The sequence below is a fragment of the Neoarius graeffei genome, chromosome 3, assembly GCF_027579695.1.
Source record: "Neoarius graeffei isolate fNeoGra1 chromosome 3, fNeoGra1.pri, whole genome shotgun sequence".
NCBI lineage: Eukaryota > Metazoa > Chordata > Actinopteri > Siluriformes > Ariidae > Neoarius > Neoarius graeffei.
Window position 1 is genome coordinate 40,635,112 of NC_083571.1, and position 21,960 is coordinate 40,657,071.

The 21,960-nt window shown below is 41.1% G+C and overlaps 1 protein-coding gene across 8 annotated transcripts in view; it reads left to right on the plus strand.

Annotated features, from left to right (window-relative positions):
* The first annotated feature begins 7,779 nt into the window (after nucleotides 1-7,779).
* The window catches only part of tasp1 (taspase, threonine aspartase, 1), a 179,698-nt gene continuing 165,517 nt past the window's right edge, over nucleotides 7,780-21,960 (plus strand). For 7 of the 8 annotated variants that reach the window (XM_060916843.1, XM_060916841.1, XM_060916842.1 and 4 more), the window contains exons 1-3: nucleotides 7,780-7,999; nucleotides 13,092-13,276; nucleotides 20,866-20,933. In XM_060916843.1, the coding sequence (XP_060772826.1) occupies nucleotides 13,159-13,276; nucleotides 20,866-20,933 (186 nt within the window). In that variant the 5' untranslated portion in view covers nucleotides 7,780-7,999; nucleotides 13,092-13,158. The remainder of the gene's footprint in view (nucleotides 8,000-13,091; nucleotides 13,277-20,865; nucleotides 20,934-21,960) is intronic. The other variant, XM_060916848.1, reaches the window with a different exon arrangement.

The window sequence follows — 21,960 nt, forward strand, 5'->3', positions numbered from 1 at the left end:
ATGTCAACCTACCCCTGCCCCCTCCCCTCCCCTCCCCTCCCATCTTGTACTTCTAATTAGGAGACCAGGAAGTAACCCTGGAATAACCTGCCTAGCCCACAAACTAGAATCAGGGTGCCCACTCTGACAGGTTAAAGGCAAGCAAAACCCAAAAAATAAACTCCTTTACACTGACAGATATCCACACAAGACATGTTTGAGTGTTCAATTGTTTGCACCTGTATACTGTGTACAGATTTTATTTTCAAAGAAAAACAATGTCCCTGCGCATTGCAATCTCACTCTCTCCAAGATTCAAATATTGCACTCTGAGTACATATCACACAAGAGGATCTGAGATTGTGATGTCACTTACACGCCACATGATTTTCTGTGGCTGAGCTCTAGTGGATATATATTGCTTCTAAATTGTTGTCAACAACCCTAAAAAAGCCCGAGTGTCAAGAATTTGGCTGTAAAAAATAAGCCCAATCACTGAAGCAGTGAACACACAGCCTTTGGGAGCCTTTTGCTGCCTATAAATGCTACATCACTGGCTGCTCACAGTGGTTTTTTATTTTTATTTTTTTTTTTAATTGACGTTTTCCTTGTATATTTATGTAACATGCTTTTATTTGTTTTTATTTGCTGAGAAAAGTTATCTTTTTAGAGGGAAAGAATCACTTTGCTATGAAAATGACTATTGTTTACATGGTTATGTGTCAGTACTACGTATGCATTATCTAACCAAGTGAGATTTATGCTTCATAAAAGTGAAGTCTGTTAATTCGCGTATTTTGTTGCCAGTAAAAATCACATGGTTACAGAAAATTTCTGATTAGATTTTTAGAATTGAAAGCCTTTATTTGTCACGTACATTACAGCACAGTGAAATTCTTTCTCTGCATTTCACCCATCTGAAGCAGTGAACACATGCGCGTGCGCGCACACAGAGAGCACACACAAGCAGGCAAGCACAGGGGTGCCCAGGGATTGATTTTTTAAAAATTATTTAAAGAATTAGAAGCCTTTATTCGGGGACGGCATGGTGGTGTAGTGGTTAGCACTGTCACCTCACAGCAAGAAGGTCCTGGGTTCGAGCCCAACGGCCGGTGAGGGCCTTTCTGTGTGGAGTTTGCATGTTCTCCCCGTGTCCGAGTGGGTTTCCTCCGGGTGCTCCGGTTTCCCCCACAGTCCAAAGACATGCAGGTTACGTTAACTGGTAACTCTAAATTGACCATAGGTGTGAATGGTTGTTTGTCTCTGTGTTAGCCCTGCGATGACCCTGCCTTTTGCCCATAGTTAACTGGGATAGGCTCCAGCTTGCCTGCAACCCTGTAGGACAGGATAAGCAGCTACAGATGATGGATGGATGGATGGATGGAAGCCTTTATTTGATGGCACTGTGCTACTAAGGGAAACTGAGTACTAGCATGCTGGTTACGTCACGAACGGATATCCGGTTTCAATGCAAATGGCTTCAGCTAGGTAAGCCTATTTTTAGCAATATCCTAGCTTTTAAAATTGATGTAATAAAGGTTTTATTTTTAATTAAATATGCAGGGGGCATATCTGGGCACTTACTATGAACAGCAAACATCATTTATTTCTGGGTTCTGTTTGACTTGAATTGAGCCACAAAGTGACATGACAAGGTATTATTGATGTGATGTGCAAATGAACAACAGAAAACTGATCGCACACAAATGTCACAGTTACGTTTTTTATTTATTTTTTATGCTGCCACCTTCAAAATTACATTACAGGCATTTAGCAGATGCTCTTACCCAGAGAGATGTATGGCAAGTGCAAAAGTGAGGTACAAGAAGTGCTGAGCTTCTAGATGAGAAAGTTCTAGTGCCAAACGAACAAGTGACAGAATAACACTTAGTGTAATATTCTGTTGAAGTAACGACAATCAATAGCCAAGAAAAACAAGCCAGCCATACAACCATCTCATCTCATCTCATTATTTCTAGCCACTTTATCCTGTTCTACAGGGTCGGATGCAAGCTGGAGCCTATCCCAGCTGACTACGGGCAAAAGGCGGTGTACACCCTGGACAAGTCACCAGGTCATCACAGGGCTGACACACAGACACAGACAACCATTCACACTCACGGTGAATTTAGAGTCACCAGTTAACCTAACCTGCATGTCTTTGGACTGTGGGGGAAACCAGAGCACCCGGAGGAAACCCACTTGGACACGGGGAGAACATGCAAACTCCACACAGAAAGGCCCTCGCCGGCCACGGGGCTCGAACCTGGACCTTCTTGCTGTGAGGCGACAGCGCTAACCACTACACCACCGTGCCGCCCCAGGTACAACCATATAAAGAAAAATAAAACTCCGATGGCCAACACTAAGTCATCATGACCAGGCTAGATAGTACACAGCCTGGGTTGGTCAAGACAATTCAGACAGCAATGTGATGGCACAGTGGGCAGCAGCCTGAAGAGCTGGGTCTTCAGTCCTGTCTTGATGGGACTGAAGAGAAAATGACCATGTCTAAATCCGCCACTGTTTCTGAAACTTCTGTAAATCGGTTTCATTTATGCAAACATTTAAACGCAGCTTTATTAAAAGATTGATAAAAGAGGTCTCTTGCTTGCACTCCAGCACAGTAGATGGCGGTAAAAGCACTTGTCATCGGTTCACGAGACGCTAGATAAACCAAGGAAGAAGAAGAACTAGAACCCTATTGTAAATTTGGAAACTAAGGAGATTGCAAAATCCAGAGGTTTTTATCAGAATGTACAGCAGTATTTAGAAGTAATGTATGATGATACGACACAGATATATATACAGATGCTTCTAAAGACGAAACTGGTAAGACAGGAGCAGCAGTATTCATCCCCAGCTACAATATAAGTATTGGGAAAAGGACGTCAGATCACTTGTCAATTTTTTCAGCAGAAATGATGGCTATTATACTGGCCCTGCAGTGGGTGGAGGAGGTGAAGCCTAGTAAGGCAGTTATTTGTTCAGATTCTATGTCTTCCTTAAATAGTATCCAGAGTGGAAAATCTACATGCTGACAAGACCTCTTAGATGAAATTAACCACCTCATATTTAAGATAGATAAATCAATCAATCAATCAATCAATCAAATTTTATTTATATAGCCCTTTACAATAACCAAAAGGTACCCAAAGTGCTTTACATCAAAGCCATAAAACAGAACACCAAAACACAGGTTTTAACTGTGGAAGGTGCCACCGTGCTGCAGATTACCAAAAGCCTTTCAGAAGTACATGAAATAAAACAGACGAAACAACAACATATTGATATATCAACATCTCATCTCATTATCTGTAGCCGCTTTATCCTGTTCTACAGGGTCACAGGCAAGCCGGAGCCTATCCCAGCTGACTACGGGTGAAAGGCGGGGTACACCCTGGACAAGTCACCAGGTCATCACAGGGCTGACACATAGACACAGACAACCATTCACACTCACGGTCAATTTAGAGTCACCAGTTAACCTAACCTGCATGTCTTTGGACTGTGGGGGAAACCGGAGCACCCGGAGGAAACCCACGCAGACACGGGGAGAACATGCAAACTCCGCACAGAAAGGCCCTCGCCGGCCACGGGGCTCGAACCCAACCTTCTTGCTGTGAGGCGACAGCGCTAACCACTACACCACCGTGCCGCCCATACATCAACATAAAACTTTTATTCAGTTCACATGGGTTCCAGCTCATAAGGGGGTTGAGGGTAACGAGAGAGTGGATAAAATGGCCAAAGAGGCCATCAAGGCAAATGAGGTTGAGTTAGAAGTCCCATTAAGCAAGGCAGAAATTAAAGTAATACTTAAAGACAACATCAACAAAATGTGGCAGGAGAAATGGAATACAGAGGAGAAAGGAAGGCAGCTATATAATTTACAAAAGGAGGTGGTGTTTAGAAGGGGTGGTGAACTGAAACGACAGGAGGAGGTTTGGTTGACTAGGCTGAGGATAGGGCACACAAGTCTAAATAGTGGGTTGTATACTATAGGGAAACATCAGTCTGGGGCCTGTGCATACTGTGGAGAAATAGAAAAGGTTGAGCATGTTCTTATACACTGTACACAGTGTTCCAGTGAAAGAGAGAAGATGGGGAGGGCATTGAGAAAACCTGTAACTATAGATAACTTATTAAGTCAGCCATTCACACAATCAGCAGTAACAGCTCTAACACAGTATTTAAAGGACACTCAACTAGCAAACAGAATTTAGTTTAGTTTTTGTTTTTTAAATCAGTCTGCAATTTAAAGGTGGGGTACGAGATTTTGGAATAACGGTTCCCGCAAGCCATATTTTGAAAAGAAACAAGTCCGCCCTCGCCATGCTCCCACCCCCCGCGTCTCGTTAAGTTAGAGTGTAGAGAGCTTGGAAAAATAGCTCAAACTTTCTCATTTAAACTGTGTTTTCAGCCCCAATTTTCACTCCACACACATAATTTTCTCAAAAGTAGTAGCCACACTTGTCCTGATTCACACAATGTGTCTACCTACACGATAGGACTTGCAGTTTTTGAATGAGAAGCCTGAAAGTGAGGAGAGCACAGGCGCGCAGCCCCATAGACTGCCATTGTAAACTTGGCAGAAAAGTCACTCGTTTTTAACTCGCTCTAGTGACCTCATTTTTTACACTACAGGCAAATAAATTACATCAGTGTGTTCAGGAGAGCCTTGTGGCGCTCACTGTGAAATAATTTTGTGACTATCTCCTTCTGTTTTCGTGTAAATCCCCGTTGTTTGGAGGGACCTTTTTCTATGCATTTCTGTCTCTCCCTGCTCAGCGCGCGGGTTGGGGCAGGGGCTGCTCGCTCTCTCACACATACACACACACACAGAAGGGCCGGGCTGCTCACGGGCTTCAGTCTGATTGACGTGTCAGTATCCAATCATTTTGAGGTGGTACCTCGATAGGATTGGATGACGTTTTTCCTTTATTTTACACTGTAGACTGGATTAAAATATTTCGTTTTTGGGTCAAACTTTCTATTCTACTGCTTGCAACATGGGTGTGAGGAGCTTTTCAAGCAATATGGTAAAAAATACTCCTGAAAAAAAATCTCATACCCCACCTTTAATATCCCTTGAGATCACACCTCAGTCCGGTAGATGGCGGTAATACACGTCGATTGTTAACTGCCAATAAATCGACAGAAGAAGAAGAACTACTAGAAGATTTTGCATTATTCTGCAAACAATACTTGACTTCTTCATTCTATGGATATCTCCAAATTTATACTGATGGATCAAAAGATGTATTAAGTGGTAAATGTAGCATTGGAATTTATATTCCAGAATTAAAAAAAAAACATATGGCTATAGACTGAATAATTTCCTATCAGTTTACTCAATTGAAATGGCTGGAATTCTTTCTGCATTAAGATGGATTGAAGAAATCAAACCACTCAGGTCAGTTATATGTACAGATTCAATGTCAGTTTTACAAAGTTTTTTATCAGGTAACTCAACAAGGGAAGACTTAGTAATTGAAGTTAAACATCTCTTAGCTCACATAAAGAATATAGGACTTACTATTGAGTTTTGTTGGGTATCAGCCCATATAAGAATTAAAGGCAATGAAATAGCAGACCACATAGCCAAAGAATCCATTGATAAAGAACAGATAGACATTCATATTCCACTGGGAAAAGGAGAAGAAACAGAGATTATGAAAAGATTGCAAAAAGAATGGGAAACAGAACCCAAAGGTAGACAATACTTTAATATGCAGAGTCAGGTATGGGGGAAAAGATTAACACCAATGGGATTTAACAGAAATGAGGAGGTAGTATATACAAGATTAAGACTGGGACACACAGGTCTTAACGCAACATTACAGATATTAGGTAAAAGTGATGGTCTTTGTCAAGGATGTAGAGTTAAGGAAGATGTTGAGCATGTTTTATTCCATTGTAGTAAATACAGTTCTCAAAGACAGAAATGGTTGGAGCTTGAAGCAGGTTCAGACATTCACAACATACTAAAGGAAGAAGGAATACAGCGAAATAGAATTAAAGCACTAATCATTTATCTTAATGATACAGGTCTAATGAAAAGAATATAATTTTTTTTTGTAGCCTAGTAATCTGACATAGAATCTGTCCAGTCCCTTCACACACTCCTGTACAGTAGGTGGCGGTATACACAGATTGTGACAATCTGCCATTAAAAAGAAGAAGAAGAACTACTAGGGAATGTCAAGTTAAGGAAGACGTAAAACACATTCTTTTCTGCTGTAAGAAATATAACGATCATAGGGAAAAATGGTTAGAACAAGTAGGTAAAGAAGGAGACATTCATAACATTTTGAAAGAGGAGGGAATGCAGGGAAAGAGTATTAAAGCCCTTATGACATATCTGACAGACACTAGACTAATGGGTAGAATTTAGTTCCTTACACAAACGCTACGTTCACACTGCAAGGCTTAATGCTCAATTCCGATTTTTTTGTGAGGTCGTTCACATTAACAAATATATGCGACTTGTATGTGATCCTCAGTATGAACGAAAAGCGACCTAAAAGTGTTCCGCATGCGCATTGCAGGATACGACGACGTCACACGCAGTGAGCATGGCCAGTGTTTACGGAAGTAAAACCGCCCGGTTGCGGTATGACCCATCCAATCTAGCTTGAATAGCTGCATCCCCCCAAATGGAAATCAGCTCCCTAACCTCTGCGTCCTTCCATTGAGAAGATTCAGAACCTTCACAGCCCGAAGCGTCCCTCGCATTGATGTCATGCGCAGGGGCGCAGATACGTTTTTTGAACTGGGGGGGGGACAAAAAACTGGGGGGACAAAGCTGCCAGCAAACCAACCCCAACCCCGATATGCCTGTCAAAGTTGTTGTTAGTAACCATAGCAACCAAGCTCGAGCTCGCAACCTGTGCAGTCTGCGCAGCTCAACCAACCGAATATCAGTCTTTGTTTTATGTGAGTTGTTGCAACTATGTATACACTGCTGTGCACCTCAATAAACCGAATGGTAATTAGTCTTTTGATTTTTCCGTGAGGTTTGCCTTATACAAAGAAAGACAGCATAGACGTTTTTTCCTCCCTATAAGTGGAGGGGACCGAACAAGGTGAATTTAAAGGGCTATCCCAATACGTAGGGGTTGAATTTCAAGCCCTATCCCTTGTAGCTCAGTTTCAAGGGGAAGGGCCAAGGGGAAGGCGGAGGGGAAGGGGTAGAAATTAGAATTGGGATTGGGCCCAAGTGTATAATTATTATCACCAGAAAAAACAAGTAAATGCCACTCATGAGCGCCTAGGCCAAAACCTACCACCTTGGCATGATGTACTAGATTTAAATCTCCCCACCGAAGTACCAAATACCTCACTTCACCAGTGGTTGAATTTCAAGCCCTATCCCTTGTAGCTCAGTTTCAAGGGGAAGGGCCAAGGGGAAGGGGGAGGGGAAGGGGTAGAAATTAGAATTGGGATTGGGCCTTAATCTGGGTGGGACGAGTCCCCCCCTCTATCTGCGCCCGTGATTATGCGCCATGTTGTTGTAACTTTTTTTGAGACCCGCCGCCTACTTCAGCGCAGAATAGTGACGTTTGTGGCTTGTTGATGACGTGTAAGTCGGATGAATGCGACCTGGCGGTTCAGACTGAAATCGCATATGAAAAGATCGGATAGGAATCGGAATTAGGACCACATATCCAAACGGCCTGGGTCGGATTTGAAAAAATCGGATCTGTGTCGTTCATATTGTCAATAAAAGATCGGATACAGGTCACATATGGGCGAAAAGATCGGATTTGAGTCACTTCAGCCTGCAGTTTTCCCCCTATCATGCCGAAGACTTCACCTGACCAACTCACACACTCCTATACAATAGGTGGCGATATACAATTAAATATTGTGAAACGCCATTAATCAGAAGAAGAAGAAGAAGAACTACTAGAAGTGGAAGAAGAAGAGGCGGAAGAAGAAGAAGAAATAAAATAAAAATAAACGTGAAATGTTACTGGCTAAATTTAAGTAGGTCGTACAGCAGAACATAAGCTAGGTATGTATTTACCTTTTATGCACACTGGAAGCTAGCTGTACTTGGGGTGCTGAATTTTATGTTATTGCATGATTGTACTAAATGTCTGCGACACTAACTGGAACGCATTACTGTGGTGTTTTAGGCGAGAAACATTACGTCTTGCGTGTTATGGTGTTTTACTCTTATCTTAAAAAAAACCCTTCTCTGTCGTGCTTTCATTTTAATTTATCTAACGACCTGAGCTTGCATTTAAGAACTGTATTGCAAGAGGAGAAATTATAACCTGCCCTGTTTTTGCCCAAGGCTTATTTGACCCCATGCTTTCAAACTTTTCAATAACGGAAATAAGAAATTGATTCAGCTTGAATGTTAACCATTAAACTGAATCAAATATATGAGTGCAGGATGATATTAACTGGGACTCCCTAAAGTGAATGACGCATGAAATGGAATGACGAATGACAGGTAGTAAATTTGAACAATAAATGGTCCCTTGTCATTCAGATTCTTACAAATGGAATAACGATTGAAATCTTTAGTTTTAGACCTCCCTAGGATAAGATAAGTGGGTGCTTGGTGGGATATCAGCTTTTACAAATGGAATGACAGGGTTTCTATATGTATTGACTTACTTTGAGCTGATAACATTGCCTCAAAGTATGTCATTCCACCTAAAAACACTGTCATTCCATTTGTAAAAGGGGATATCACTGATAACATTAGCTTAAAGTATGTCATTCCACCTGGAAACGCTGTCATTCCATTTGTAAAAGGTGATATCACTGATAACATAACCTAAAAGTATGTCATTCCACTTAGAAACGATGTCATTCCATTTCATGAGCTGAAAGCATGTCATTCCACCTACATTTCAATCGTTATTCCATTTATAAGAATCTGAATGACAAGGGACCATTTATTGTTCAAATCACTAGCTGTCATTCATCATTCCATTTCATGCGTCATTCACTTTAGGGAGTCCCTATTAACTGCATGGTATCCTCTAGACTTGGGACCTAAGATCCACAGAAGGTGGTTTTGTCACGGTTCTATTCAGGATGCAGCAGCAGTTAAGCTGTGTCATTCTCATCTCATCTCATTATCTGTAGCTGCTTTATCCTGTTCTACAGGGTCGCAGGAGCCTACAGTGGTGCTTGAAAGTTTGTGAACCCTTTAGAATTTTCTACATTTCTGCATAAATATGACCTAAAACATCATCAGATTTTCACACAATTCCTAAAAGTAGATAAAGAGAACCCAGGTAAACAAATGAGACAAAAATATTATACTTGGTCACTTTATTTATTGAGGAAAATGATCCAATATTCCATATCTGTGAGTGGCAAAAGTATGTGAACCTTTGCTTTCAGTATCTGGTGTGACCCCCTTGTGCAGCAATAACTGCAACTAAACGTTTGCAGTAACTGTTGATCAGTCCTGCACACTGGCTTGGAGGAATTTTAGCCCATTCCTCTGTACAAAACAGCTTCAACTCTGGGATGTTGGTGGGTTTCCTCACATGAACTGCTCGCTTCAGGTCCTTCCACAATATTTCCATTGGATTAAGGTCAGGACTTTGACTTGGCCATTCCAAAACATTAACTTTATTCTTCTTTAACCATTCTTTGGTAGAATGACTTGTGTGCTTAGGGTCGTTGTCTTGCTGCATGACCCACCTTCTCTTGAGATTCAGTTCATGGACAGATGTCCTGACATTTTCCTTTAGAATTCGCTGGTATAATTCAGAATTCATTGTTCCATCAATGAGGGCAAGCTGTCCTGGCCCAGATGCAGCAAAACAGGCCCAAACCATGATACTACCACCACCATGTTTCACAGATGGGATAAGGTTCTTATGCTGAATGCAGTGTTTTCCTTTCTCCAAACATAACGCTTCTCATTTAAACCAAAAACTTCTATTTTGGTCTCATCCGTCCACAAAACATTTTTCCAATAGCCTTCTGGCTTGTCCACATGATCTTTAGCAAACTGCAGACGAGCAGCAATGTTCTTTTTGGAGAGCAGTGGCTTTCTCCTTGCAACCCTGCCATGCACACCATTGTTGTTCAGTGTTCTCCTGATGGTGGACTCATGAACATTAACATTAGCCAATGTGAGAGAGGCCTTCAGTTGCTTAGAAGTTACCCTGGGGTCCTTTGTGACCTCACCGACTATTACACACCTTGCTCTTGGAGTGATCTTTGTTGGTCGACCACTCATGAGGAGGGTAACAATGGTCTTGAATTTCCTCCATTTGTACACAGTCTGTCTGACTGTGGATTGGTGGAGTCCAAACTCTTTAGAGATGGTTTTGTAACCTTTTCCAGCCTGATGAGCATCAACAACACTTTTTCTGAGGTCCTCAGAAATTTCCTTCTTTCATGACATGATACACTTCCGCAAACGTGTGTTGTGAAGATCAGACTTTGATAGATCCTTGTTCTTTAAATAAAACAGGGTGCCCACTCACACCTGATTGTCATCCCATTAATTGAAAACTCCTGACCCTAATTTCACCTTCAAATTAACTGCTAAGCCTAGAGGTTCACATACTTTTGCCACTCACAGATATGTAATATTGGATCATTTTCTTCAATAAATAAATGACCAAGTATAATATTTTTGTCTCATTTGTTTAACTGGGTTCTCTTTATCTACTTTTAGGACTTGTGTGAAAATCTGATGTTGTTTTAGGTCATATTTATGCAGAAATATAGAAAATTCTAAAGGGTTCACCAACTTTCAAGCACCACTGTATCCCAGCTGACTACGGGCGAAAGGCGGGGTACACCCTGGACAAGTCGCCAGGTCATCACAGGGCTGACACCAACGCTACGTTCACACTGCAAGGCTTAATGCTCAATTCCGATTTTTTTGTGAAATCTGATTTTTTTGTGAGGTCGTTCACATTAACAAATATATGCGACTTGTATGTGATCCTCAGTATGAACGAAAAGCGACCTAAAAGTGTTCCGCATGCGCATTGCAGGATACGACGACGTCACATGCAGTGAGCATGGCCAGTGTTTACGGAAGTAAAACCGCCCGGTTGCGGTATGACCCATCCAATCTAGCTTGAATAGCTGCATCCCCCCAAATGGAAATCAGCTCCCTAACCTCTGCGTCCTTCCATTGAGAAGATTCAGAACCTTCACAGCCCGAAGCGTCCCTCGCATTGATGTCATGCGCAGGGGCGCAGATACGTTTTTTGAACTGGGGGGGACAAAGCTGCCAGCAAACCAACCCCAACCCCGATATGCCTGTCAAACTTGTTGTGGGTTACCATAGCAACCAAGCTCGAGCTCGCAACCTGTGCAGTCTGCGCAGCTCAACCAACCGAATATCAGTCTTTGTTTTGTTTTATGTGAGTTGTTGCAACTATGTATACACTACTGTGCACCTCAATAAACCGAATGGTAATTAGTCTTTTGATTTTTCCGTGAGGTTTGCCTTATGCAAAGAAAGACAGCATAGACGTTTTTTCCTCCCTATAAGTGGGGGGGACCGAACGAGGTGAATTTAAATCTGGGTGGGACGAGTCCCCCCCCTCTATCTGCGCCCGTGACTATGCGCCATGTTGTTGTAACTTTTTTTGAGAGACCCGCTGCCTACTTCAGCGCAGAATAGTGACGTTTGTGGCTTGTTGATGACGTGTAAGTCGGATGAATGCGACCTGGCGGTTCAGACTGAAGTCGCATATGAAAAGAGCGGATAGGAATCGGAATTAGGACCACATATCCAAACGGCCTGGGTCGGATTTGAAAAAATCGGATCTGTGTCGTTCATATTGTCAATAAAAGATCGGATACAGGTCACATATGGGCGAAAAGATCGGATTTGAGTCACTTCAGCCTGCAGTGTGAACGTAGCCATAGACACAGACAACCATTCACACTCACACCTACGGTCAATTTAGAGTCACCACTTAAAGGGGAACAGAGGGCAATATATAGAGTAAATATAACAATAAAACACACATTAACGAACCTTATTCAAGATTTACAAAAGTTTTTTGTTCTAAGGTTGGAAAGTTATAGTGTTTTGAAAGTAGCTCGTGCAAACTATTTCCGCAGTTTGAACAGCCCGCCATGATATTAATTTTATCCAATCAGAATGCACGTTCATTTTCTCTGCGTAACACTCATGACGTATGCATGTGCCCAGTTGTGTTGGCTCATTGAGGTTGGGAATAGCACGTGTGAAATACCTGTTTCTGCCTCTTGCGACGATTTCACAAGTCCACGGGTGGCGCCTATCTCATTGCAGCAAATAAATTCTGCTCGACTTGTGAGCAACTCCATGTTACATTTTCCGCATGAGCACCACGCCGTGTCACCTGCACGCAGACGCTCTGCCCCACGCTCGCCTTGCCCATGGTCAGCATCAGTCTCATCCTCGCCGTCATCCGAGCTTTCTTCTCTTATTTCATCACCGGAGTCGAGAGTACCTCTCCTAGGTTCAAACTGGTACCCTTCTAAGCCATAGCCTGCTTGCAGTGTGTCTTGCGGGATCTCTTCGTATGATTCGACAGAGCTGTCGCTTTCACTTGATGCGCCCGACGCCATGATTACACGCTTATCTCCTCTATTTCGGAGAGTTCCGCTAGTGCAGTGGGTAGCGCTGACGTCACGGTCTTTTAAAAATGGCGACTCTTGTGCGGTTTAGCGTATAAAGTATTATATTTACAATTACCAAGATATTTCGTTGTTTTCTAGTATATAAATTTGATAGAATACTTAAGAATACGTTACTTTGTCACATCAGCAACTGTATATATTCTATTTGGTACCCCTTTAACCTAACCTGCATGTCTTTGGACTGTGGGGGAAACCGGAGCACCCGGAGGAAACCCACGCGGACAACATGCAAACTCCACACAGAAAGGCCCTCGCCGGCCACAGGGCTCAAACCCGGACCTTCTTGCTGTGAGGCGACAGCACTAACCACTACACCACCATGCCGCCCCCTGTGTCATTCTATGTAATAAAAGACTATCTAATCAATACAGCAATAAGCTTGACAAAATAAATGTGATTTACTGATTCTTTTTCTTTATATTGTTGACATTATGCGAATAGATTTCCCTAATTTCATGTTTTTCTTTCTTTAGGGATCAAAGGTCTAGTATGTATATGCTGTGAGTGATTGGTATACCAAGATGCTTCTGTGGATGGGTCATGGAGAAAGCGATAAAATCAACAGGTTGCAAAGGGAATGCGTCCCCACTAAATTATTTAAGAACTATACAGAACAGCAAAGAGTGCAGAGCTGTGGGCTTTGTGTTGGTGCATGCAGGTATGTGTTTAAATTTTCTGAACATGAAAAAGCAGATTCAATAAGCATCATTTTTAGGTATATTTTAAAGGCCTTTATGAGCCTCTGATTCCAAACAAAGAAATCTTCTCTTTCAAACTTTTCAGAACATATTTTTAGGTATGAACATGCATGACACATTCACACATCATTTCTGTTACTCTTTGATAGAGTAATATAGGGGTTGTTGTACAATCAGGGAACAAAGTTTGTGTCACAGGGGTCCAAAATTCAAATTGATTCAAACTGGTTCTTGTACCAGTTTTTAAGTGAAGGACAAGTTAAAGAACAGATAGGCATGCGTAATAGTTTGTATTATAACAAGATTAAGTGTCGCTTTAAGCAGGGCTGGGAGAAACAAATGAAGTGATTCTCGGAGAGGACATTTTTTTGACAATTCAGAATCCACTCCTTCCATAGTGCTTTTAAATATAAGGCTGTAAGCTTTGTGTTAGTTGTCTCTAATATTTATGTCCCGATATCTTGACCATATTTTAGGATGAAAATAATCATTTTAGATATGTTATTTTATATTGAAAAATTAGCTGTCTCGGAGAGGACATTTTTTGACACAATTGCATACTAATTTGATCAAAATAGTCTGAAAACTTACTGGCATTCAACATTAAAACTGTGTTTCCAATGATATGAAACCAAATATTAGTTTTATGGTATAAAGAATGATTTAAGTGCATCCCTTTTGGAGCTACCTAAGTCAGATAAAAACCTACTGGAAAACATAGTCCTCAACTGAATGCAACGTATGAGCTCCGAAGGTTAGAGCTGTAGTCTTGATATTTCAAATTTGGTATGTTAAACAATTGTCTGGTTCCAACTGTCAGTTGTCCAACAAGCTAGTGGATTAATAAAACTGTTTTAACAGTCATGAATATTTTCCACAAAATGTGTTAGTAAATAATCCCACATTAATTTTTTTAAGAAGCAAATTAAAAATAAGCACTGGATTTTGAAACTCCTCTATCTTATGTAAATAAAGATGAAGAAAAAATTTTGTCCGGTGGTCAAGTGCTTATGAGATACATTGCCCTGCAATTACGATTGGGTACCCGGTCGTGGTAAGCATACGTCATTCATACGTACACATGGATGTCGTACGGTCACAAAAGTCATCAAAAATCAGGTTGATGCATTACCATATTCTGTTAAGTATGGAGCTTCTGTATGACCTGCTTGTTTACATAATTATCTGATTTACATAACTGGCTGATCTTTTTTGTCAGTTAAATTGCTCCACAGTATCAACTGCAGACTTAATATGACCAGTTCAGAAGAAAAATACAATTGTTAGCTTAAAGGACATGGGACATGAAACAAATGCACACTATATCAGTTTCTTTCCATTAAAAATATGAATTAATTGCATCAACAAATACAAAATCATCTGTTAAATTCAGCAAAATCGTTATATTCATGATGATTATATGGCATTTCTGCTCGAGCTCTGATATGCATATTTTACAACCGGAAGAGCCGCTGTCACGTGATCATACGTCACAAAAACTTTCGGGCACAGCACAAGCGGGTAGATGAATGGAGAAGTGAATGACAAGAAAATTGTTTTTATAGTCTTTAACGTACATTGGACATCATGGTGTATTGTGCTGCTTATGGTTGCAATAATTCCAATGGGAAATGCCCTGGAGTAAGTTTTTTTTGCATTCCCCAAGGACCCGAAGCTGAGGAAAGTGTGGGCTCACTACTGCCGTAGAAAAAACTTTGCACCTACTGTTTCCCACAAACTGTGTTCGGACCATTTCACTGAGGATTCTTTCAACATTAATACTCAGGTACTGAGCGATATTAATTGCCAAGCCAAATTTAAGAGGCCGTATAGCCGGGTTCATGGAGGCAGTGATAGCGCCATAATATACAGGGCCTAACATTCCTACAACTGTAGAGACAGTCAAGAAATCCTGTAACATTAATGGACATTTAAATAAATGTTAAGTTATGTTGGTAAGTTTGTTTAACTTTTCTTAATTTTCATCTCTTTCGCCAAATGGCGTAGTGTTATTGGCTGTGTGATGGCGTTTCGCCATTTTGAATGTTTTCATCTCGGACTCTGGAAGCATTGTATCTCAATCAATCTCGAAAAATATCAGCAAAAAAAACCTAGCTTGCAACGGACTTTAGCTAGATCTATGATGAACTTTCAATGTATGATACAAAAATAATACTTCTTTCAACAGATCATTAGCCTTTGAGCAGAATTGTTTTTAACTTACCAGGAAGTGTTATCGAGCCGACCGCTTTCAGTTTCATGAGGGCTGAATGAACTCTCACTCTCAGAATCATCTGACCCGTCAGAGTAAAGACAAGATCCATGTTCATGTGAATTTCCAGCTATCGGTTCAAATTGATAAGGTCTAACTTCACATCTCTGTGAAACATCGGGAATGTCACTGTCGATGGTGTCCATTTCGGTAACCTGTTTACATTAGATTCCCAAGCGCTGGCTCCTTGGAAAGTTTTTGTGACGTCACGGGTCACGTGACCACCTAGCTCATTAACGAATCATTGTTTTACGCTGATATATAAAAAAGTTGAATAATGTGATGATTTTCACATTTTTGACGCCCTGCAGTGATTTAGATGGCATTTCTTATGTCATTTATACATAATTATACCCAGAAAAAAATCCATGTCCCATATCCTTTAATACACATTTCAGAGAATCATTAGGTTTGCAACATTGTCGAAATTTTCATGGAACCATTGGTTGTCTATGGATGTCTGTGTTGTGAATTTAAAAAAAAAAAAAAGGGAATGAGCAAATGTTGTCAAGAAAGTATACTCCAAAATAATCATCGATTTCTTTTACCTTACATGTTTGTTCTTGAATCTACATTTACAAAGAGTGACAAATGGGTGTGTATACATTCACTGAACATTTTATTAGGAACATTTTACCAGTACTGGGTAGGACCTCCCTTTGCTCTCAAAACAGCCTCACGTCTTTGTGGCATGAATTCCACAAGATGTTGGAAACGTTTCAGGTTACATTTTTCCAGTCTCCAGCTGTAGTTTTGCTTACCCTATGCCTGCTCTGACCAGAAGGCTGCCTCAGCTTTCTGTTCATGGCTGACAGAAGTAGACCCCGATATAGTCTTCTGCTGTTGGAGCCCACCTGCCTCAATGTTGAACATGCTGTGCATTCTGAGATGTTTTTCTGCTCACCACAGTTGTACAGAGTGATTGTGAGTTACTTTAGCCTTTGTCAGCTTGAACCAGTTTGGCCATTCTCCATTCAGTGCGTTTACATGCACATAGAGAAAATCGAATTTCTGCCGTAGCTCGACTGAAATCGAAGTTCTAAATGCCATGGAAACACCTTAGCTTGGCTGAAATCGAACCGAACTGGATTTCTCGTAATCGAGCTACGCGACCTAGATTATGCGATTGTAGCTGAGCTACTTAGTGCATGTAAACCCTATCGAGCTACGTAGTCGAGCTACTTACTTCAGCACTGCCCCTTCCGGAAGTGACGAGTGACGAGACCACAAGCGGGAAACACAATAGCCTCGGTCGGCATGACAACAGTAGTAGAAACGTGCACTTCTGGAGCAATGAGGAGATAGAGTTCATGCTCATTCAGCTTAAGGAGTTGAATATATATATATATAACGATGTTGCTGACTGTCCTCGTCGTCGTTCTTCTTGTGAACACGGAACTGATAACTTTTGTTTATACTCTTGAATAGCTCTTCTTCATGACGACAACCGGAAGTGTACCAACACGATGGGGCGTGTAGCGCCACCTGTGGCTCGGGTGCACAATGTACCTCACACAATAGCTCGATTTCCTTGTGTGCATGTAGGATTGGATTTCTCTGGGACCCTTAGCTCGATTACCGACAGTAGCTCGATTTGGATGTGCATGTAAACGCACTGATTGACTTTTCTCTCAAGAGAGCGTTAACTCATTATTCATTTTGCAAACTTACCATAATTATGCATGGTGGTAATGCATCTTTATAGATAAACAATGAAGCTTGTTCATCAAAATGGAATCTGGTCTTTAGAAAAGTATATTAGAAATAATTTCTCATTTTATAAATTTTATTCATATGTTACTGTATTTTATCAAGCATTTTTATTACTTCCACAACATTTATCAAACTTAAATAGCTGTACTTCCAAATGGTGCAGTTACAGTAAATCCTCTAATACTGGCCTGTATTCCATTACTGGCCGGGACTCTAATATTGGCCGGTCTCGCTGTCGGAGGAGGTAAATAATGGCCGGACTCTAATACAGGCCGGGGCTATAACCAACGATGTTTGAGATCATAGTGGCCTTACACAATCGTTCCGATCTGAAAGACAATTGTGATCAGTGGCGCCGCCAGGCGTACGGCCGTACGCACTAGGTGTACCTTGGGGAGAGAGATTTTTTTTTAAATTATAATTGTTACCTGAATGCTTTGGCAATGCAACATAATTTGAGAGAGAGAGAGAGAGAGAGAGAGAGAGAGAGACGTGTGTGTGCCGGCGCATTTGTGTGCTTCAGGAGTGGGTGGGGTGTGCGTGACCAAGAAAGCTCATTGGTCAATGCAGATATACTTTTCTTGCACCACTGAGATTCTCTCCAGTTTTGAGAAACAGAGACAGACAATCGTCAGTAGTCAGAGCTTGTGCGAGAATTTATTGAGAAGCGAGTCAAAAATGAGTAAACGAACCCTGAAACAAACGAGCTTGTTTCAGACTTTTACGAAAAAGTCCAAAAGCAGTGATCCAGGGGTGTCATCTGCTTGCCAGTCCTCTCCAGTATCAGCTAGTAACACGGCACCGGCAGCTTCCACTCCTCCGCAACCTAGCAGCAGTACGCTGCAGCTGGATGCTAGCTCAGTTCCTTTGAGGGAATTGCCTTCATCTACCTCTGAGTTTGAAACTAGCCATACATCCAGTGAATTTCATATAAGAACACCTACATCTCCCCATGTCCCTTACGATCAGAAGTAGATGGTTGCTCCACCTTGCTGACAAATGAGCCATCAGATAGCTTTACTAATGAGCCACGAGTCAGCCCGCTATCACTGACATCAGATTTATCAGACATAGGTAAACTTCAACCAGATGCCTTAAAATGTGCACCGGACTCCGTAAAGCTCAATGTCCTACAGAACCGCTTCAAACCAGACAGAGGGTGGGTGGCTCCTTCTACTCTGATTTTCGGTAAACTCAGAAAAATACCCGAGGAGTTTTTCAACGAGTCTGTGTACCCCACGTTGCGCTACAGTGTGTGTCTGAGTCGTGCGTGCGGTAGTGCTGAGCAAGTTCACTAGATTCTAATCGAGGCTATAAAGAGTTTGTTTATTGTCGTGTGTAGTTCACATATGTTGTTCAAATATCAGCCTGTGTTCATGGAAGGCTATTGTTCAATTTCAAGTTAAAGTTCTATCGTTGTTTTGTGTATAAGCCTATAGATCGACTCTTCATAGAAACTGCAGCACGCAAGCGGTTTTTTTTTGGGGGGGGATTACACCGCTAGTGCGTACCTTACAGTTCAACCCTGCAGGCACCCCTGATTGTGATTACCGGTAGGTCTGGTGGTAACCAGGCAACCAAGCATCAACCTATTTTATAGGTTCAAATCGACACAAAATCTCGTTTTTATTCATTCCACTGGTAGTCTGTTTTGCTCAAATAGAAATAGAGGCCTGCCTCTAATTCTGGCCTCCTTCCAATAATGGCCTGGACCAAGATGCACTTGAGTGAAATAAAGGCCCCGGCCTATATTAGAGGATTTACGGTATAAAGCGTTCCCCTTTTGTAAATCTGAAGATAATCAGGGGTCTATGATATCATAGTTGGCCTTGCTCTCTGAATGGGAGGGATATTCTTGGTCCCTCCCCTGCTGATTAAAGCAACGCTAGCCAATTGTGTGATCTCATAGAACCATTTAGTGCTATCTATTGGGTCCATTCAGCTGATCTGTGATATAGGCACTGCAACTGCAGTTCATGCTGTCTTCACATGTCTCTAAATAAGCCCTTGGTGTCCTCGATTTGTAGTTATTGCACAGATGAGAGAGGCAGTGAGGTGGGAAGTAACCATGATTAAGTTGCAGCAAAAATCAAAACTATCTTGCTTAAAATTTCTTGTGCCAAACAATTTTTGTTGCATGGAAGCAACAAAAATAGGCCACAAATTATCCTTGAGTCAATAAAAATGCTTGCTGAAAAGACATGATATAACAGAAGTAATAATAATAAAAAAACATAAACAACAGTTGTAAAGTAATCTAGCAAATGCATTACATGCCAAAGGTTTGTGGACATGTTACCATTTGTCGGCCTTTACTGTTATACCCATCACATTTCTGGGAACGCTTTCCACTAGATTTTTGACCATGGCTATAGGGATTTGCTATTCAGCCAAAGGAAAAAAAAAAGCATTAATGATGTCAGGTACTGATCTTGGGCAGAAAGGCCTGAATGCACTTGAAATTCTAATTCATCCCGCAGGGGTTCAGATTGGTTGAGGTCAGGGCTCTGTGCAGGCCACTGAAATTTTTGAATGCCAACCTTAGCAAGCCATGTATTTATGGGGCTTGTTTTGTGCACAGGAACACTGAGTGCGTTTACATGCACATAGAGAAAATCGAATTTCTGCCGTTGCTCGACTGAAATCGAAGTTCTAAATGCCATGGATACACCTTAGCTAGGCTGAAATTGAACCGAACTTGATTTCTCGTAATCGAGCTACACGACCTACATTATGTGATTTTTGCCGAGCTACTTAGTGCATGTAAACCCTATCGAGCTACGTAGTCGAGCTACTTACTTCAGCACTGCCCCTTCCGGAAGTGACGAGACCACAAGCGGGAAACACGACAGCCTCGGTCGGCATGACAACAGTAGTAGCGAGCAGCAGAAGAGGTCAGGAGGAACAAACGAAGAAGAGAAAATGGCGAGCAGAAACGTGCACTTCTGGAGCAATGAGGAGACAGAGTTCATGCTCATTCAGCTTAAGGAGTTGAATATATTAAAATTCATGGACGGGAGAAAAACGCGCAATGGAGAACACGGAACTGATAACTTTGTTTACACTCTTGAATAGCTCTTCATGACGACAACCGGAAGTGTATCAACACGATGGGGCGTGTAGCGCCACCTGTGGCTCGGGTGCACAATGTACTTCACACAATAGCTCGATTTCCTTGTGTGCATGTAGGATTGGATTTCTCTGGCACCCCTGCTGGGACCCTTTGCTCGATTACCAACAGCAGCTCGATTTGGATGTGCATGTAAACGCACTGACTGTCATGCTGGACCAGGTTTTGGCTTGGCCCCTTAGTTCCAGTAAAGGGAAATTGTAATACTATGCCATACAAAGACGTTCTGTACAATTGTGTGCTTCCAACTTTGTGACAACAGTTTCTCAAAGGCCCACATGTTTGGCCATATAGTAAGAAATCAGTTACCCAGAACTACTTTTAAAATTCTAGCTTTTTAATATGTTACAACTGTCAACAGTATTGGCTATTAAGTTATGATTTAATATTGAAATATGAATTGCATTTTTCTTCTTTTTTGTTTTGTTTTGCAGGGGCAGGGTATCATTCTGAATCCAAAGCAAAGGAGTATAAACATGCGTGCAAAAGAGCCTGTCAGAAAGTTAGTACATTTCATACCTGATCAAGATTCTGGTCCAGCAATATAAAAGTTCTGCAGATTTGTTTTTTTCTTTTATGTACAGTGGATATTAAAACTCTACACACCCCTGTTAAAATTGCAGGTTTGTGTGATATAAAAAAAATTAAACCAAGATAAATCATGCCATATTTTTCCACCTTTAATTTGATATAGCAACCAAGAAAATTCAAGGGAAATACAAAAATAAATGTTTTTATTTTGGAAGGGAGACTTAGAATTACTTGGTTGCATAAGTATGTACACCACTTAACCAATACCTTTTTCTCATTATACAGAACTTTTTTGGCATTATTATTATTATTATTATTTTTGATTTCTGTTATATACACGTTTCCTTCCGGGTCTCAATCAGAGACCTAATGGCTCCATGACCTTTTTCCCTGCACGAGTCTTCTTTGAAGTGAAACACAGATGAAGATCTTCGTAAGGCATGAATTGTACTTGAGAACAATTTTTTTGTATTTCTTTTAGACACGGATATTTTTATATGAATCTGTCAGATCCTTTTCTAATTAATCCTTAATCCCCAACTGCGACTTGAATTATCGTCTTCATATGCCACGTTTTTGTCATTTCTATTTCATGGTTCTTGTATTTTGATAGGTTTTTGAATACTTTTAATGCGATATTGCAGTCTGCTGGAACTGCCATGTCAGTCAGGATGCATTTTCTGTTTTTGTGGCCTTTGATCACTAATAGCTGGCTGATTAGCTTTGATTGTCCTCTTTGGATGTATTGTAAAGTCCCATAAAATGGTGACGGGCCCAATATCTGTGACTGGTTCTGGGTGGTGTTTTTTTATTATTATTATTATTATTATTAATTGTTAAAATGACTATAGAATAACTAAATGGACTGACTGTAATGACTACCATGGACTGATTTATATGTCTGTCAGTTTATGTGTAACCTGCATTTTACACATTAGTACCTATTATGACACAATTTTATTTAATTTATGCAGACTTGCGAAATGAGTACAATTGTG